Genomic DNA, 19541 nt, shown 5'->3' with positions numbered 1-19541 from the left:
TCTCTTCTTCAAGTATTTCTATATCATCATTGTTAGTGCGAGAAATATTTAACAAAGATTCATCAAATATAACATGCATTGATTCTTCAACAAGTAAGGTGCGCTTATTGAATACTCTATAAGCCTTACTTGTAGTAGAATACCCAAGAAAAATACCTTTATCGGATTTGGCATCAAATTTTCCAAGGTTTTCCTTACCATTGTTGTGAATGAAGCACTTAGATCCAAAAGCCCGAAAGAATGAAATGTTAGGCTTTATCTCCCTCCATAACTCGTATGGAGTTTTCTTGAGAATTGGACTTATTGATACGCGATTGATGATGTAACAGGCAGTGTTCATTGCTTCAGCCCAAAAATATTTTGGTAGAGAATGCTCACATAACATGGTCCTTGCAATCTCTACTAGTGTCCTATTTTTCCTCTCAACGACCCCGTTTTGTTGAGGAGTCCTAGGACAAGAAAAATTGTGACCGATGCCTTTTTCTATACAAAAGTTTGAAAAATTCTCATTTTGAAATTCAGTTCCGTGGTCACTACGGATCTGTTTTATTGAAAGATTTTTCTCATTCTCAACTCGTTTAGCAAAAGTTTTAAAATACTCAAAGGCATCATTTTTGTGAGCTAAAAACAATGTCCACGTGTAACGTAAAAAATCATCTACAATGACAAACGCATAAAGCTTTCCTCCTAAACTAGCGTTCCTCGAGGGACCACATAGATCTAGGTGGAGAAGTTCAAGGGGCATAGAAGTGGATACAAAATTTTTGCTTTTAAAAGATTCCCTTGTATGTTTGCCAAATTGACACGCATCACAAACAGAATCAAGTTTCAAATCAAGTTTTGGCATACCAACGACTAAGTCAAGTTTTAAAAGTTTTTCGATGGTACTAGGACCAACATGACCCAATCGTCTATGCCAAAGAATGTTGTCATCAACATTCACGGATACAAGGCTTTTTATATTTGATAAAGATAAATTATTTAAAGAGACCTTGTAAACATTCTCACTTCTATATCCTTTGAAATTTATGGATTTGTCACTAATAAATGATACAGTGCAGTGTTGGGGAGTGAATTTGACTTCATAACCTCTATCGCACAATTGACTTATGCTTAGTAGATTATGCTTAAGTCCTTTCACTAGGAGTACATCATCAATTAGACAAGAATTAGATATACCTATTGAGCCGATGCCTTCAATTACTCCTTTGCTGTTGTCTCCAAAGGTGACAGTCCCCTTCTCCTTTGGTTTGATTGATTGAAGAAGATCCTTGTTCCCCGTCATATGTCTAGAACATCCACTGTCTAGATACCATATGCTAGGGAGAGCATTTTTCTTGTTTCCCTGAAAATAATTGATTTTGGTACCCTTTAGTTCTTTTGGGTCCACAATGTTAGAAAAGAGAGATACAAAATAGACTTCTAAGAGTTCAGTCTCTCATAGCAACATCATCGCCACTTTCCAAGAGTGCTCCCAATAGTAGGTAGGGCATATGGCCACTTTAAAAACCTATTTCCTTGGACAGAGCAACGATCAACAGGGAGACCAGCCACAAGTCAAGGTATTTTTAAGCCGGTCTTTATTGAACTCCCTTAGATTGTGATCTCATAATGCCGACTAATGAGTTGTTAAGTACTTTTAGGCCTCCATTTCATATAGCTCTTTTGAACATATTTATATTTCAATGATCTGCATTTATGTCTAACATGACCAGATTTGCAACAATAAGAACAAGTAGGGGGTGATCTCATTTTAGCTTTAGCTATTAGACTAGCAAAGTCTATAGACTTTTTACCATAGCCTATTCCTCCCTTATCAAAGCTACATTTCTGCATGCTAAGTAGGTTGTTCAATTTATTGCTACTCACATTGAATTTATCGAAAGATTTTTCTAAGTGATCTAAGTCATCCTTAAGTCTAAGGTTATCATGCTCCTTAGTTTCTAATTCCTTTTTAAGATTTCTATTCTCTTTTCTAAGAACCTTAACCATATCAAACATATCTTTATAAGCATGTAAGAGTTCATCGTAAGTAGGTACCTCGTCATCGTCGTCAGAGACGATGTCATCACTTTTAGCCATTAAGCAGAGGTTTGCTTCCTCGTCGTCGTCGTCGCTATCACTCCAGGTAGCTAGTAGGGCTTTCTTCTTTCCTTTGTCTACTTTCTTCTTGAGTGGGCATTCATTGGCGTAGTGACCTTGTTGTTGACAGTTGTAGCAGGTCACTTCTTTCTCAGGTTTCTTGTCCTTTTTGAATTTGTTTCCTCGCATGAATTTCTTGAATTTTCTTGCGAAGAGAGCCATGTCATCATCGTCATCTTCTTAGACTTGTGTAGTCAAGGCTATCCCTTTGTGCTTGACATCTTCTTTCTTTGATTCTTTTCTTGTGGACACTTCTAACTCATGGGTTTTTAGGGTCCCATGTAGTTGATCAAGATCATAGGCGGCAGTGTCCCCTTTGTTGGATTCGATGATGGCGGTTCTCTTTGCATCCCATTCTTTTGGTAGGGCACGAAGAGTTCTCCTCCAAACTTGCTTGGTAGGATATTGTTCTCCCAATTGTGCTAACTCATTGATGATTTGAGTAAGCCTTCGGAACATGGTGTCAACATCTTCGTTGGATTCCATCTCAAATGTTTCGTATTTGAGTTGGAGTAAGTCGATCTTTGTTTCTTTCACTTGGTTGGTGCCTTCGTGACATATCTCTAGCTTGTCTCATATCTCTTTAGCAGATGAGCACATCGATATCCGGTTGTACTCATTCATATCTAAGGAACAATGCAAGATATTCATAGCTTTAGCATTTTGCGAAAATAATTTCATGTCCTCTTTTGAAAAGTCATCCATTCCCTTAGGAATTTCAACCCCATCAACTATTTTCATAGGTGCATAGGGACCTTTAACCGTAACTTTCCATAGGTCATAGTCTACGGATTGGATATATAGGGACATACGATTTTTCCAATACCCGTAGTTTATGCCATTGAAAAGAGGAGGACGATTAGTAGATTGCCCTTGAGCATAATCACTTGCTAGGTTTGCCATAAAAAGGTTTTGAAAAGTATTTTCAAATGGCTCTGATATCACTTGTTAGAACCTAATGGGGGGGGGGGGGGATTAGGTTCTTTGGAAACTTTAGCAATTTAAAGCGATTATACTAAACGCAAGCGGAAGACTAGTAAAGCAATCAAATATAAAGCGGTAAATAAATGCGTAAAGTAAATAAAGCAGTAAAAGAGAGATAGGAATTGTTTATCGAAGTTCGACGATAAATCGTCTACGTCTCCCCTTCTTGGTTAAGTACGATTAACCAAGGATCCACTAGCACTCGAACACTTGGCCTTGATGGCTCCAAGGATAGCCTTTACAACTCAAAACGATCACCGCGCCGATACAACTCGAACACTTGGCCTTAATGGCTCCAAGGATAGCCTCAAAAAAAACACTTGGCTTCACACTCAAGTGTTTACAACAATCTCACAATACACTTGGCTTCACACTAAGTGTTTACAACAATAGCACAACCAACTCACAAACTATTTTCACAAATAACTCTCAAATATTGATTGAGCACTTTGGTAGAGAGAATATTGCTTACAAATGAGAGAAGAAATGAGTTGGGATGTCTCTAAATGGTCTTGGCAAGCCTCTATTTATAGTTGGCAAAGATTTGAATTTGAATTTGTGTGCTTGGAGCGTTTATTGGGAAGCCAAGGAGTAGAGACAAAGTGTAGGCGCCGCTGCCTTCTTTTTCCAGCACTGAGCAGATTTTGTGGAAAAATCATATCTCTCAATCTAACCGTTGGATTGAGCGAAAATTTGTACAGTCGCTTGAAAACATCTCAATCTTGAATCTGAACGGTGAAGATTGAATTTGAAAGAATCAAACACGTCCAGTAAATCTCGGAAGTCACAAAATCACGTTCTCGCTTTTGTTCTGAGCATTACTTTTCACAAATTCGAATCTCACAATCAATCGTTGGATGGGCCTGAAATTAACACACAATCTTTGTTACATATAGATATTGATAGTGATTGGTGGAGATTGGATCTCCATCGATTCCAGTAGTCTTCTGAATCCGATACTTCAGCAGTTAGCTCCTTGCAGAAATAGCTACTGTTCAACATATTTGCAAATATCATAACTCCATATCCAGCCGTTGGATTGATTTGAAATTTGGATACAGACTTTAAAACATCATGGAAATCCATGTGATCGGTGGAGATTGGATTTTAATAACCGAAGCATTCCCAGGTATTTTCTGAAGTTGAGTCTTCATAGTTCATTCCTTGCAGAAGTAAGTACTGTGCAGCTTTGTTAAAAAAATCATATCTCCATATCCAGCCGTTGGATTGCTAGAATTTGAAGAGAAGCTTGAGAACATCCTAATCTTGATTTTCACTGTTGGAGATCTGATTTGGATGACTGGAAAGTGCCCGGTGAATTTTGCAAGTTTCTGCTTTATAATATTGGCTTGTCCTTGTCCATTTCTTTTACAACTTCAAAGTAACTTCCAAGAATTTGATTGTTAATATGATCTAATCTGCAAAGTCTCACTTTAAATGGTTAGTAACAATTAACCGAGTTTTGTAATCATCAAAACATAATAATATGAGATTTGTTAATGCATTAAAAACATTAATCTCATAACACGAGATTTGTATGCGTTTAAGGCGTAACAAGGATCTTCCGAAGCTCCGATGGCAGGATCGGACGTTCCGATCGAGGTTCGGACGTTTCGATCAAGGATCGGAAGTTCCGATCGTTGTCTATAGATAGAGGGCCGAGGCTTCATTTCCAATTGCCAATTCCGAGTATTTCCCTCTCCTTTCTAGTCTATTCGAGTTGCTCTAGCCTTCTTAGGCTTGACCCGGCGGTCGGCGAGGTGTTCGGTAGTCGTAGCAGAGTTGTGCCCAAGTTCTGGAGGCATCGACATCAAAGAGCTAACGATGGACGAAGTTATAGCTTTTTCTTCCTATAAATATTTAGGAGTACGCAATAGCTTAGTTAAGGATTTTAGAGCGCTATAATGATAGTAGTATCATTTGGCAGTGTAGCGCGGATTATAGGCGTGGACCTAGGGCTGATAGCACTTGCCTAGTTTTGAGGTACGGAAGTACTGTTCGAGATATCCTGACTGAGTATGCATGTATTATGTGACTGCATGGTTTATATGTCATTGATTTATGCTGCATTCATTTGCATTTTGCTGTATCTCTTTCGAGATGTCTGTTAGTAGGGTTGTACCCTATCCTGTTAGTTGATGGACTTCCATCGATTTGGGTCCGGCGTATCCACGGTTATCTCGGTATGGGAGCCACCTCCTGAAGCGATGGCACAGCGTGCTACATACCAGGGTCCGGTCTATCTCTGTTATCTGATCCTTGACCTCGAGTTTATATGGAGTTCACTTTGCATGCATGTATACTCATACTCTCGTACTGAGCGTTTTATGCTCACGTCTCGTACTCTGTGTTTCTGGACACCCTATTCCATGGGGCAGGTTTGCGATTGGACGAGGAGGGTGGATCCAGGAGGGGCTAGTCAGTGGTTGGCCAGCTGGAGCTTCGTCTAGGTTTTATTACTGTTTTTTGGGTTTATACAGCTATTCGATTTGGTTGTATATTATTTGGATAAATTACAGATTCCTTTACTTGGGATTGTATAATGTTTATTGGTTTCCGCAATTTTATTCTGATATCTGTATAATTAAGTTAATTGCATTCCTAAGTTCTGTTTAGTAGGTGATCCGGGTAAGGGCCACTACACTAATGTCGTCGCAGATTCTTTGAGCAGAAAGACAGCAGTGATTGCCTCTATGACGGTGTATATGCCATTGCATGATGAGATTCAGAGATTTGGGCTAGAGTTATATGCCGTGGGTAGAGCTCCTAGATTGCCAGTCTTGTCAGTGGAGACTTCGTTGTTTGACCGTATCAGAGTGGCTCAAGCAGTTGATGAGCAGTTGAGTAAGTGGAGACATAGAGCTGACGAGAGAGACAGTGGGTTGTATTCAGTGGTAGATGGGATTGTAAGGTTTAGAGGTCGACTTTGGGTACCCGCAGGTGATTCTTTGCGAGTTACTATCATGGTAGAGGCACATACATCGTCGTACTCTATTCACCCAGGCAGTACGAAGATGTATCGGGACCTTCAACAGTTATACTGGTGACCAGGCATAAAGCGTGATATTGCCCGCTTTGTATCAGAATGCTTGACATGCCAGCAGGTCAAAGCAGAACATCAAAGACCTGCAGGATTGCTTAAGCCACTCCCTATTCCCAAGTGGAAATGGGATAATATTACCATGGATTTTGTTGTTGGTTTGCCAAGGACAGTGAGGGGTTCGAATTCTATTTGGGTTATTGTTGACCATCTCACTAAGTCGGCACATTTCTTGCCAGTAGGACGAATTTCTCTATGACTCAGTATGCGGATTTGTATGTCCGGGAGATAGTCAGGCTTCATGGAATTCCTGTTTCCATAGTGTCTGATAGAGATCCGCGGTTTACTTTGTCTTTTTGGAAGAGTCTTCATGCAGCCTTGGGCACAAAGCTTTTGTTTAGCACTGCCTTTCACCCGCAGACGGATGGTCAGTCCGAGAGGGTGATCCAGATTCTAAAGGATCTTTTGAGAGCTTGCGTTATTGACTTTCATGATAGTTGGGAGTCGAAGTTACCGTTGGTGGAATTTTCTTATAACAAAAGCTATCAGGCCACCATTGGTATGGCGCCTTATGAGGCAAACTATGGGAGACCGTGTAGATCACCGGTATTATGGATCGAGATTGGTGAAAAGTCAGAGTTGGGACCCGAGATTTTTCAGCAGACTGCCGAAGTTGTAGCCAAGATCCGTGATAGGATGAGGACTGCACAGAGCGGGCAGAAGAGTTATGCCGATCGTAGGAGGAGAGACTTGGAGTTCTTGGTGGGAGACCATGTGTTTGTCCGAGTAGCTCCTATGAAGGTTGTAATGAGATTCGAGAAGAAAGGGAAACTAGCACCAAGTTTTATAGGACCCTTTGAGATATTGGACAGAGTGGGGGCATTGGCTTATAGGGTGGCCTTTCCACCTAACTTGGATGGAGTCCGTAATTTCTTTCACGTATCGATGCTGAGGAAGTACATCTCAAATCCATCCCATGTGCTCAGTTTGGAACCTCTTCAGTTAACTCCTCACATGACATATGAGGAAAGACCCATTCGGATTTTGGATAGACAGGAGAGGAGACTCCGGAACAAGTCGATTCCGATGATCAAAGTGAGATGGCAGAACCATTCGGATGAAGAGGCCACTTTGGAAGCAGAGGCAGATATCAGGACTCGTTATCCAGAGCTCTTTGGTAAGTCTTGAATTTCGAGGACGAAATTCCATATTAGGGAGGGATTGTGATGCCTAGAATTTCTTAAATTAAGTTTCATGCCTAAATTAATCTTTAATATTTATAATTTTAATAATTTTAATTTTCTGTGATTAATTGACTAAATATTATATTCTTTCCGCGCATTAGAATTTATTATTTTTAACTTTTGCAAAAAAAAAATTAATTTAGTATTTTTGTTTCCCGATTAGTAAAATCAATTTAACATTTTAAATTAGGATTTTTTTTAGCTGGTATTTTTATTTAGTGCGATTTAATTTGTAGTCCTAATTGCTAGTTTTGATTTAGTACTTTCTAAAGGTGTGCTTCACTCTTTCATGAAATTTTCAACACTCTTATTTTCTAGGGTTACCTATTCTAGCACTTGAACTCAAGGATTAAATCCTAGCCACACACTCACACTCACTCCAAAACTCATGCACACACACACTAAAACACAGAAGGTCCGATTCCTTGCCCTGTTCTTCAAGAAGCCATCGGCCATCCCTTCCTCTCCAACTCACGCCGCTGCAGCCCCGTCTTCCTTCTTCATTTCCGACGTAGTTTCCTCTACATCGAGCTTAAGGAGTTTGTGCAACCATTTTTCCAGCTCGATTCCAACTCCTTCCAGCTTCCTCGTCGATCGACCCTAAGCTTTCGAGCTTCTTATTTCCTTTGATTCTTGGTAGATTAGGCAAGAATATGATTCCTTTGCTTTTCTTGAAAACTTTTGAAGTATATATGCATAAATGTAGAAGTGCCCGACTCGAGTTCCTTTTTTTCCCTTCTAGCCGAGAGTTTATACTGTTTCAATTTTTTTTCTTTTCATATTAAGTTTGTTAAATCATGTTATTCGTTGATATGGGAATTAAATATTGAATTTGAAGTATCGTATTCTTGAATGCCATGAATTCGAAAATTCCAGAAATATTATGGCTTGTGGTTCGAAATGTGGAGTTTTATTGCGTTGATTGGGATGGTGGATTGGGGGCTACCATGGGTGAAATGTAGTTCACATGGTAGCATTGAGGGTGACCGATGACTCGAGCTTGTGGGAAGTAGTTGAGGTGTTCTTGAGTGAGAAGGTTGGTTTGGGCTCGGTTTGGAGAGGGATTAGGAGCCGTCATTTTGTTAAGGGAGTTAAGCTGGATAGGGGCTGATTGGTAGCGCTTATTCGTGTCATGCCCAAATTACCCAACTCAATCAGATAATCACTAAAAATGTAGTAGTGTGAGTAGGGATCGTTCCCACGAGGAAAGGTAAATTTAATGCGTTCTAAATAAATAAAAAAGGGGTTTTGAAATTTGGATTAACTACTAAAAATTTAAGCAATTAAATATTCAAATTATCACTATCATGCAAGATTGAAAATTAAACCGAAGAAATCAATATAAGACGAGACTTGGTATCGGTTGACTACACCCTTGATATTCATTCATTCAATCATCGATTTCCTAAAAATAATTAACCCTATTAAATATTCGTCATTGAAAATCAAATTCCTGTTTCATCTAAATTTTAGTTAATTAGAAAACAGCATTCTAGATTAACCCTTACCCCATAAATTAACCCAATACCAGCGATCAGATTTAAATCCACGATAGCATTCAAACTAGTAAAACTGACGAACCTAGACAACACAAACACCAGCGATTGTATTTAGCCTAGTCAATAATTGATCCTACAATTTAATAGATTCAACAGCAGAAAATATCAAACGTAGTTGCTTCGCAAATTAGATTATTCAAGCAATTACAGATTTGAATTCCAATTTAGCTATCATTTGCAAAACAAAATCCTAAGATGGCCAATCCTAAAATCTCGCATACAAACATGAAATAAACCAGATCAATTATTAATACTTAACAAGAATTAAACACTACGAATCGAATCTCATGAATAAAATATATCAAGGTTTCGTCTCCCTCAACCAAGTAAAAGGTTTTAGCTACAACGATTCATAAAAACTCAAGAAAAATTCAAAGAAGAGAAGAAAACTTGAGAGAAAAATAAAAGAATAAAACCTAGCCGCCAAGAGAGAGTGTCCAAGTCTGATAATAATCCCTCAAAACGGAATTAAAAGCCTAATAAAGTCTACAGTCCAAAATAAAAGAGTTTCAAAAATTACAAAATCCTTCCCGAACAGCCTCGCGCGCTCGATCGCAGGAGTACGGGCGCTCGATCACTCAAAAATATTCAATTCTCTGTTTTGCAAATTCTTGGCCGCTCGATCGCTCGAGTTCATCCGATCGAGCGCCCAAAAATATCTGATTCTCTGTTTTGCCTCAACAGACGCGGCGCTCGATCGCTCGAATTCATCCGATCGAGCGCCCAAAAATCTTCGATTTTCTGCCTTCCTTTTCTTCAACTTGAATTCCCCTACACATTAAACCCGGGAGTATGTAATGAATATAAATGCATGCAAAAGACAAAACCAAGATTAAACATAAACAAAAACAAATAAATTCATGCAAACTACTAACAAAATAACGACAAAATATGCGAACAAAACATGACTAACAAATACCCCCACAGTTAATCCTTGCTCGCCCTCGAGCAACTCATGCAAAACAAAATGAAACAAAACAAATACATAAGCAAGAATGAATATACACATCATAGCCTCAGAGAGAACCACTTTCATCTAAAACAAGCTCATAGCTACTCTCGATCATCAATGATACACCTTCAGTCGAACACGAACGTGTGTGTGTGTCATGTTACCCTAGTTACATGCAACTTCAAAATAACAAAGCTTCAAGACTGTTCGCCGACCTATAACAATTCAGTGTAGGCCTCACCATCAAGAACTCTCCTCCCAACAATCCTTCAACACAACACAACTTCCTTGAGAATAATTACGCACCGTCGGATTTTGCACCCGACATTTTTAAAGTCCCAATAATTACCCGCATACTTAGCTATAACTAGATAGGATTCGAATTTCAATCCCCTCGTCTATATCCCGGATGGAACTAAAATCCCATGGAATCCACAAACTTAGCCATGAAACAATGAATAGAATTTCATTCACATTCCAAGCCCGGATGGAATTGTTAAATATTATTTTTTTTTCAAAAGAATAACCCCATGTAATCCTCATACTTAGCCACAAACAAGATGAATAGGATTTTAAACATCTCGCTCGCAACCCGGATGGAGTTAATTGGTTTTCAAAAATTGATTTTCCTTCTTAAAAACAAAATATTTTAGGTGCGCCCAAGAAATTATATGCCATATCAAAAAAATCATCAAGATTCAAGAACTATCATGTTCCACAAACACCTATTGTCGTGCAATGGTCCAATAGACATCCACGATATCTAATACATCGCTACACTTCACTGGTGAAACATGCGTGCTTAAGAATATTCAACAAACAACTTACGGTTTCTCATGTCCAATCAAGAGTAAATTTTTTAAAAAAATTCATAATTTTTCAACTATCTCATCATAGGCTAAAATCTCATCCCTAACTCATGCATTTTGACAACACAAACGATAAAAACAACAATACGATGCAAAAAAACACAACAAAAAAACAAAATACATGCAATGCAACCCCCCCACACTTAACCGAAGCATTGTCCCCAATGCATTCCAACACAAAAAACACAAAAAAAACTAAAATAGTGTGCTATGCGAAAAATGGCATAGAACTCCCCTGGTTCAATGGTTGGCGTCGGCTTCCTCTTCATGCTCTGGAGGAAGGACAGGATCGGCACCTGGAAATTCGTACAATGGTGGAAATGGAGCAGCTGGTGGCAACGTGGTTGGATCTATTCCTAGTCGCTCTGAAATGCCTTGGCAAATAAAGTCCAAGGCCTGCAAATTCAAGGCCACCGATGTATTAAACATGTTTTGGTGCTGGGCAAAATTGGCCAACTCCCGAACAGTGATAGTAGTAGTTCGGCGGGGGGGCGGCAGAGGGCGTACTAGATCGGGGGCTGGAACAAATCGATCGTCCACCATGAACTTGTGCATCCGATAATTACGCTTGGCATCAATAGTGGCATGATCAATAGGGCGCATGGTTTGAAACCATTCCTCGTCGAGGCGATGTGGTACACCGGCGCGCAAGCACAGTTGCATGATAATCATCGAAAAGAAAAGAGCCGATGTCCTGGTAGTGATGGAATGCCTCATCTGTGCTTGAATGAATCGCCCCGCATTCACCGGTAGATTGAGATCAAGAGCGTAAAGTAGCACGGCTCTCTCAAGATGGACTTCGCTCGTGTGAGAAATATGCATCAGACGGTGAGCTACAAAAATGTACCAAGTGGCCGGATCCATATATAAATATTTCTCTTTGAAGCACTGAACCATGACAGGATCTTGCCAAGCAGCCCCTGCCATGCATAATTGTTGAATGATCTCGTCAATATCCGGGGCGAAGGCTAGGCTCTGGTACAAACTATCATCGACATCGGGCGTCTCCAAAAGGCTATTCAGATCTTGGGGCACATATGAAACTAAAATGCCTCGAACGAAGGCCTTACTATCCGTGCGCTCCGCAGCATTGGCGTAGAATTCCCTCACAATAGGGACAATAGCCGGAGATGGTGGTTGAGAAAATGGCCCCCACCCTCGGTTCACTACTTGGTTAGCCACATCGCTGTCGTACCCCATTAGAGAAAAACCCCTCTCAGTAATAGGGGAGCGACGGGTTTTCGCATGATCGTATCTCTCTCGAGCGGCTTGGCTTACGAACCGTCCGGAAAGATTGAGTGAATCGGGGTCATCCCTTGTTCGTTGGCAAGAAGATTCATCGAGCTTGCGAGTGCATTTCGGGCTTATAATGGTGTAAGAATAGCAAGAAACTTGACCGGGGTAATTTATCGAACAGTTGGTGTGCACTTAGAATTCCGGTGTTTCTGAGCCAAACAAGGTGATGGAGGAGTGGAGATGAGAAAAGTGGTGAAGACTTCAATTCCGGGGATGATACCTGCAAGATGTGAGGAACTGCAAGATGTGAGGAACAATTGGTGAAAATTGCTTAATTCGAAATTTGGGGGTTTAGGGTTCTAAGGTAGCCAAGTAGAAGGGGTGAGGAGAAGTGAGGAGAAAAGAAAGAAAAGAGATTAAAATACCCGCCCAGGGACGCGTGCTCGATCGCTCGAGTACGGGCGATCGAGCGCGCCCTAAAAAAATCAGGGGAAGAGAATTCAAAAAAAACGGGCGCTCGATCGCGTGAGTACGGGCGATCGAGCGCCTTAAAAAAAATCTTTTTTTTTGTTGTAAAATTTTCCAAATTTTCTGAAAAACGAATTAAAGCTAAAATAAACCAAAACAAAACTAAAATTCAAATAAAAACAAAAGGGAAAGAAACGCTGGGTTGCCTCCCAGCCAGCGCTAAATTTGCAGTCAGTCTATAGCTCGACTGCATGCCACGATTTAGTCGATAATTGGCGGAGCATCGAGAGTGATATCATGCTCATCCCCTTCCCCGTTATATTGGACTTCTTCATAGTAGTATTTAATTCGGTGGCCATTCACCTTAAATGTTTTGGATGTGTCCAAGCTTTGAATTTTGACTGAACCATGCGAAAAAACATTAGTAACAACTAACGGTCCATTCCAACGTGAACGTAACTTACCTGGAAACAACCGAAGTCGAGAATGGAAGAGCAACAATTTCTGACCGACTTCGAAGTTCCTTCTAGAGATTATCTTGTCGTGGAAGGCCTTTGTTTTGTCCTTGTAAATCTTGGAGCTGGCATAAGCATCATTGCGGATCTCTTCCAATTCTTGCAACTGCAGCTTCCGGTGCTCGCCACTCTCATCCATCTGCATGTTAAAGTGTTTGATAGCCCAATAGGCTCTATGCTCGAATTCCACCGGCAAATGACATGGTTTTCCAAAAATCAGCCGATATGGAAACATTCCAATCGGCGTCTTTAAAGCGGTTCTATACGCCCACAAAGCATCATCCAAGCGCAAGCTTCAGTCCTTTCTTGTTGGATTCACGGTTTTTTCTAGGATGGACTTGATTTCTCTGTTCGATACCTCAGCTTGACCATTGGATTGTGGATGATATGCAGTGGAGATCCTACGCGTGACATGGTAATTTTTAAGCAAACTAGCCACCGTGCGGTTGCAGAAGTGTGTACCTCTATCACTGATGATTGCTTGAGGAATCCCAAACCTAGAGAAAAGGTTGTGTTGGATAAACTCTGCAACAACTTTAGAATCGTCAGTCTGAGTGGCCTTTGCTTCCACCCATTTTGAGACATAGTCCACAGCAAGAAATATATAAATATACCCATATGAACTAGGAAAAGGACCCATGATTTCGATGCCCCAAACATCAAAGATTTCACAAACTAAAATAGGTTGTTGGGGCATCTCCTTACATTGGGAGATACTACCTGTCTTTTAGCATTGAGCGCACGACTTACAGAACATGTAAGCGTCTCGAAATAAGGAGGGCCAGAAAAATCCGCTATCTAACACTTTTCTTGCAGTTTTCTTTGCTCCAAAGTTGCCACCACATGCATAAGAATGACAAAACGTGAGAATAGAGATTACCTCGCTTGCCGGTACACATCGTCGTATGACTTGATCAGCGCAGTGTTTCCACAAGTATGGATCATCTCACACATAATACTTCGCATCGCTCCTCACCTTGTCCTTTTGTGCCTTTGAGAATTCAGAGGGAAACCCATTAGTAACTAAATAATTCACAATATTTGCATACCAGGATAAGTCGGCGCTTGCTGAAAATAGTTGCTCGTCCGGAAATTCTTCTCGCAAATTCAGCTCCTCATCAACGTGCACTAAGCGACTCAAGTGGTCAGCAACTTGATTCTCGGTCCCTCTTTTGTCTTTGATTTCCACATCAAATTCGCTCAGAAGTAGTATCCATCGTATCAGCCTTGGCTTTGCCTCCTTCTTTTCCATCAAAAAGCAAAGAGCTGCATGATCAGAATAGACAATAACTTTAGCACCAAGTAAATAAGAGCGAAATTTTTTTAATGCAAAAACAACAGCTAGAAGCTCCTTTTCAGTGGTGGAGTAGTTCCGTTGGGCATCGTTCAGGATACTCGAAGCGTAATAAATAGCATGCGATGCTCTCCCAACTTTTTGGCCTAAAACAGCGCCAACTGCATAGTTGCTGGCATCACACATAATTTCAAATGGCTTGCTCCAATCCGGTGGCTGGATTATTGGTGCAGATGTCAAGGAGCCTTTGAGTTTACCAAAAGAGGTTTTGCATGGTGCATCAAACTCAAATGGGACATCTTTTTGCAATAGTTTGCACATGGGGGATGCGATTTTGGCGAAGTCCTGAATGTATCTCCTGTAGAAACCTGCATGGACAAGAAAAAAACGCACTCCCCGCACACATGTGAAATAAGGGAGAGATTGAATAATAACAATTTTAGCTTTGTCTACCTCTGTAGCGACCCTACCCGGATCCGCTAACTAATCAGAGTTAAAAGCATAATTAAACATGCATTAAATAAATCGCTACGGAAGACTTAAATAAAAACAGACCGGCAGAATACAACCGGTTAAATAAATTCGATTTATACAACTAAATCGAATAAATAGCCTAAAGGCAAAACCTACAGCTAATCCTGCTGTCTTCACTGGTCACTGGCTACTCCAAGCTCCTGATGCTCAATCCTGCACCTACACCTGCCCCGTCGAATGGGGTGTCCAAATACACAGAAAAGACTGGACGTGAGCTCTAAGCTCAATACGAAAGAACTGGGTAAAACATACAAATATGATGCATGCAAATGATAGGGTATCCATATCTGGGATAACTGTATACAACTGCTCAGTAAAGGAGCCTAGGACATGAGTGGTACAACCCGGGGAGCAAACCCTGCGTACACTTCTCATTCCTACAGGACGTGGACTGTGTCCCCAGATGCTAACTACCCATGACACGTCAGTCACTGGGCACTAGACATCACCCGTCCAGACAGGGCTGAGCGGCCCTACATGGCTCATCTCGCAAGATGGACAGGCACAATATGATATGCACATGCGGCATAATAATATGACACACAAATGCAACATATAAGCATGCAAAACCCGCTGGCTATCTCAGTCTGTACTTACGTACCTTAATACAGGCAGTTCCTAGCAGTCCCGCTCTAGGTTCCCAGCCTATATCAGCTCTACAATGCAAATATCCATGCATAATTATTTAAGCTCTAAAAGCCTTAACTAAGCTATTGCATACTCCTAAATAATTTAAGGAGACCATAGCTATACCTGCGTCCATTGTGAGCCCGCTGATGACAATTGCCTCAAAACTTAGGCATATCTTCGCCTCGATGTCGGGATCGCTATGCCACTTCCGGATTCCCAATAGGATGCCTAGATCTCCCTAGATCTGAGTTAGAAGGCCTAGGAATCAGAGAGAAGAGAGGGAAAAGTGCACTTGAAAATGAAATCTCGGCCCCCTATTTATAGACGAAGTTCGGAGCCTCCGAACCCGGTTCGGAACGTCCGAACATGATCGGAACCTCCGATCCCATCTTCGGAGCGTCCGATTGCCCAATATTACGTCAGTCATGACGTCACCTTACTGATGTAAGCAATGACACATGCCCTGGTCCCGATCGGACCATCCGATCTCACCGACGGAGCTTCCGATCCACTTCGGAGCCTCCGATCCTGAGTTCGGATCCTCCGATCCAGTTCGGAGCCTCCTAACTTGGTTCGGAGCTTCCGAACCCTCCGGACCTTCGGGACCTTCCCGGCTATTTTCGAGTGTCCTGAATCCATTTCTGGACACCGTTAACCCATTTGGAATTTCCTTAATCATGTTTTACTTAATCTAAACATGATTACACGATTAATATACTCATTAATCGCTAATTCTGGATACGGGTTACTACATTCTCCCCCCCTTAAAATATTTTGTTCTCGAAATCTAGGGTAAAACCTCGAGAACGTACAAGAAACCCTTGCTCGAGTGTCTGGTCGAAATATCCTCCGACACACTCAGACTCCCGTCGAGTTATCTGCCATCTGCATAAATGCTAAACCAAATTAGCATTCTCCTAGCTGAAAACCACTGCGTTACTTGAAGACAACCAATATTCCTTGACAGTAACGTATCACAGCACTGATACGTCCTCTGTCGTAACCACGATCTTACTGATCACGAAGGATGCAAACACCCATGTGATCAAGATCATCATCTCAAGTAAAATCTTAAGCTAACAAAGACCAAGTCATAACCTGACTGGCTTACGACAATCGTCGAATCACTAATCAAATTAACCATCTAATGGTTCCAAAAGTTCTCGGTGCTCAGCACCTCTAGTTAGGAAACACTAATCCCAACATTGTGCTGACACATTCTAACATGAATCTCGCTTTAAGATAATCCAGTTGACTCAAGTCTATACTTCAACGTAACTGCTCACAATGTTCCCTAGACTGGTTACCCTCCCCACTCTCCCTGAAGCACAACCGGCTTCCCAAGGAATACTGGGAACTTAAACCATCATGTCTAGTACATTCTGTTGTCCACGTTTCCTAGTATAATCTCAGCACTGTGCTCTGATGATAACTATCATTACTTGCAATTCATGACGCTACGTCATCTCCTAGCCATTGGCCTTCGAAGTCATGCATACATTGCAATAGAAGTCATCACGCCTCTGATGATCTACACCATCTCGATCATAGGTTATTCACCTCATGAATTCAATCGATAGACATCCTCTAGTTATACATACTCGCAATCACTGTACATACATCAAGACTAAGGCAAGCTCCCACCAATATGCTCGACTGGGACATTCCACAGTGCACAGACATATGGAAATGCTTCCTATTTTGTCTCGAAACTCGACAGTAATTTCACTTAGTATAACTCAACTCAGAGTCTCTGATAATACCATCAGCTCATACCAATCTCCCAAGGTTGAACATACTGATCCTGGAACTAAATCCCAACGGATTCTCAATAGTCAAATCGCTCTCTTGCCGAACGCATCAGTCTCAGCACTGAACGATCTAATTCGTCGATTCCCTAGTCAATCCTGGGAAATACTTTTGATCGAAGTAACTTGCACCAGACGCACATCCAGATATCGATCATTGCTAACGCACAATATTCTTGACAAAACAATCCGCATATATGTGACTCACTGACTCGAAAGAACAATTTCTGTAGTAACCCAGATTTCATTTTAAGATAATAATATGATAAACATGATTAAGGGTTAGTAATTTCGGAGTGTCATTGGACTTCGGAGGAGAATTTGGGCTTTTGAATTTGGGCCGGATCGGAAGCTCCGAACCCAGATCGGAAGTTCCGATCCCCGCCACTTCGGAAGCACAGAGATCGGAAGCTCCGATCCAGGAACGGGCGTTCCTATCTCCAGCTGCCAGCAATGTTCGATGACTCAGCCGCGAGTTTTGACAAGTGTTGGACGTAGAGCAGATCGGAAGCTCCAATCAGGTGATCGGAAGTTCCGATCCTGGCGTGTCCTGCATTCACGCAATGAGCTGGATCGGAAGCTCCGATCCTGAAATCGGAAGTTCCAATCTTGGCCGGGAATTTTGCCTATAAATAGGGCTTCGCAGATTCATTTCTGAATTACAAATTCCCGAGTTTCTTTCTTCAATTATATAGTGTGAGATATACACTTGAGGGCCATATCGGTTATAATAGAGGTTCTGGAATAACCAAGGTGTGGTTATAGTCATCCGGGACTAGCGACTCCAAAGGGCTAACTACGAACGAAGGTATGGTCCGGGAATCTATTTAAGTTTTGGGAGTACTTATTAGCTTAGTTAAGGCTTATAGAATTTATGTAGTGATAGGGTGAACTTTTGAATATAGGCTTGGAACATAGGATCCTACTTTACTTGAACTAGCCTAGAGGTACGTACACATTGACTGAGATTGCCAGCGAGTATACATGTTTATATGTTTCATTTATTTGGCATTATTATATGGCATGATATATGATTTACCGCTTTCTATATTCATATGTCATGTGCATATACACGTTGAGCCTATACCTTGTTATACCTGACTATAGAGTCGCTCAGCTCTATACTCGATAGTCTGTCACTGAGAGTACCGCGACGGCGGGGGCATTTATGTCTGTCTACACTGGTGTACTAGACGAGTGTGGTTGCACCCAGAGGTTGATCCGTGCGGTGGCAGCACTCATGTGGCGCTGGTACTGAGAATGATTTTCGGATGACCCGTTACCAGTCATCATGTTGCATGCATCATATATTTACGTGTACTCATGTCTATGTACTGGGCGTTAGCGCTCACGTCCTAGTTGTTATCTTGGACACCCTATTCTATGGGGCAGGTCGCAGGATGGACGGAGCTGGTAGTTCAAGGCAGGACTAGGGAGCAGAAGCCTTGAAGATTTTATTATACAGCAGGATTCGTTATAGCTGTATAATGTTTACTGTTTAAATTTTTGATATGGTTGTATCACTACATATTTAAGCCTGGATTATATTACTAAGCTGATATGTAAATTATGGTTTTATTTCCGCATGTTTTACTCTGTTAAGTTATTTTGCTGTATTAAGTTTAATGCATGCTATTAGTTGTGAAACGACCCTAACTACTAGACTAAAAATAATTTAAATGACGGATTTTTAAAAATTTTTGCCATGACTTGTTTGCAAAGCAAACAAGCCATCTTAACCCAGTCAACAATTCAAATAAGGAAAGAAAAACTGACTTAAAAACTAAAGTGCGCTAATCATAAACATGCAATCCTAGTAACCACCTCCCGGTTACAGCATAAAGTAAACTAAGGCATTTAAAAGTTCGCAATAATCATAAACATGCATAGGTGTAGACATACTACAAATTCATCAACTGTAGCACAGGGAATGCACATCCTGGCTATAAATACTGAAAGTACTCAAATAACTCTTCATTATTACATAACAGAGTAATGTGCAGAAAAACGTAAACATAAAGAAGCAACGGTCACTGGGCCTTGCACCGCCGATGGCCTCATCCCAGTAGATCATGCCCCTCCATCTCAACAACAGTCTCCTCACCTGCAAACATTCAAGCATAGTGAGTCTAAAGACTCAACAAGTATAAACAGTGTAATAACAAGGGTTTAAAATGCGTGATGCAATAGCTCAACTTTAACAGTAATATGCATGAAACTAGAAGGTATAGAAAACATGCACTGATGAACTCACGCTATAAAAGAC

The 19541-nt window shown here is 41.0% G+C and overlaps 2 protein-coding genes across 2 annotated transcripts; both read left to right on the top strand.

Annotated features, from left to right (window-relative positions):
- The first annotated feature begins 5819 nt into the window (after positions 1 to 5819).
- Positions 5820 to 6425, top strand: LOC140860193 (uncharacterized). The gene is made up of 2 exons (XM_073263055.1): positions 5820 to 6066; positions 6178 to 6425. The coding sequence occupies exons 1-2, from the start codon at positions 5820 to 5822 to the stop codon at positions 6423 to 6425; spliced, it is 495 nt and encodes a 164-aa protein (XP_073119156.1).
- Positions 6426 to 6973: 548 nt separating this feature from the next.
- On the top strand, positions 6974 to 8521 carry LOC140860185 (uncharacterized). The gene is made up of 2 exons (XM_073263044.1): positions 6974 to 7343; positions 8373 to 8521. The coding sequence occupies exons 1-2, from the start codon at positions 6974 to 6976 to the stop codon at positions 8519 to 8521; spliced, it is 519 nt and encodes a 172-aa protein (XP_073119145.1).
- Positions 8522 to 19541: the final 11020 nt, after the last annotated feature.

This window comes from Henckelia pumila, chromosome 1 (assembly GCF_033568475.1).
Source record: "Henckelia pumila isolate YLH828 chromosome 1, ASM3356847v2, whole genome shotgun sequence".
NCBI classification, from domain to species: domain Eukaryota; kingdom Viridiplantae; phylum Streptophyta; class Magnoliopsida; order Lamiales; family Gesneriaceae; genus Henckelia; species Henckelia pumila.
The sequence above is the reverse complement of the archived record's forward strand: the minus strand, read 5'-3'. Positions and strand labels throughout refer to the sequence as shown.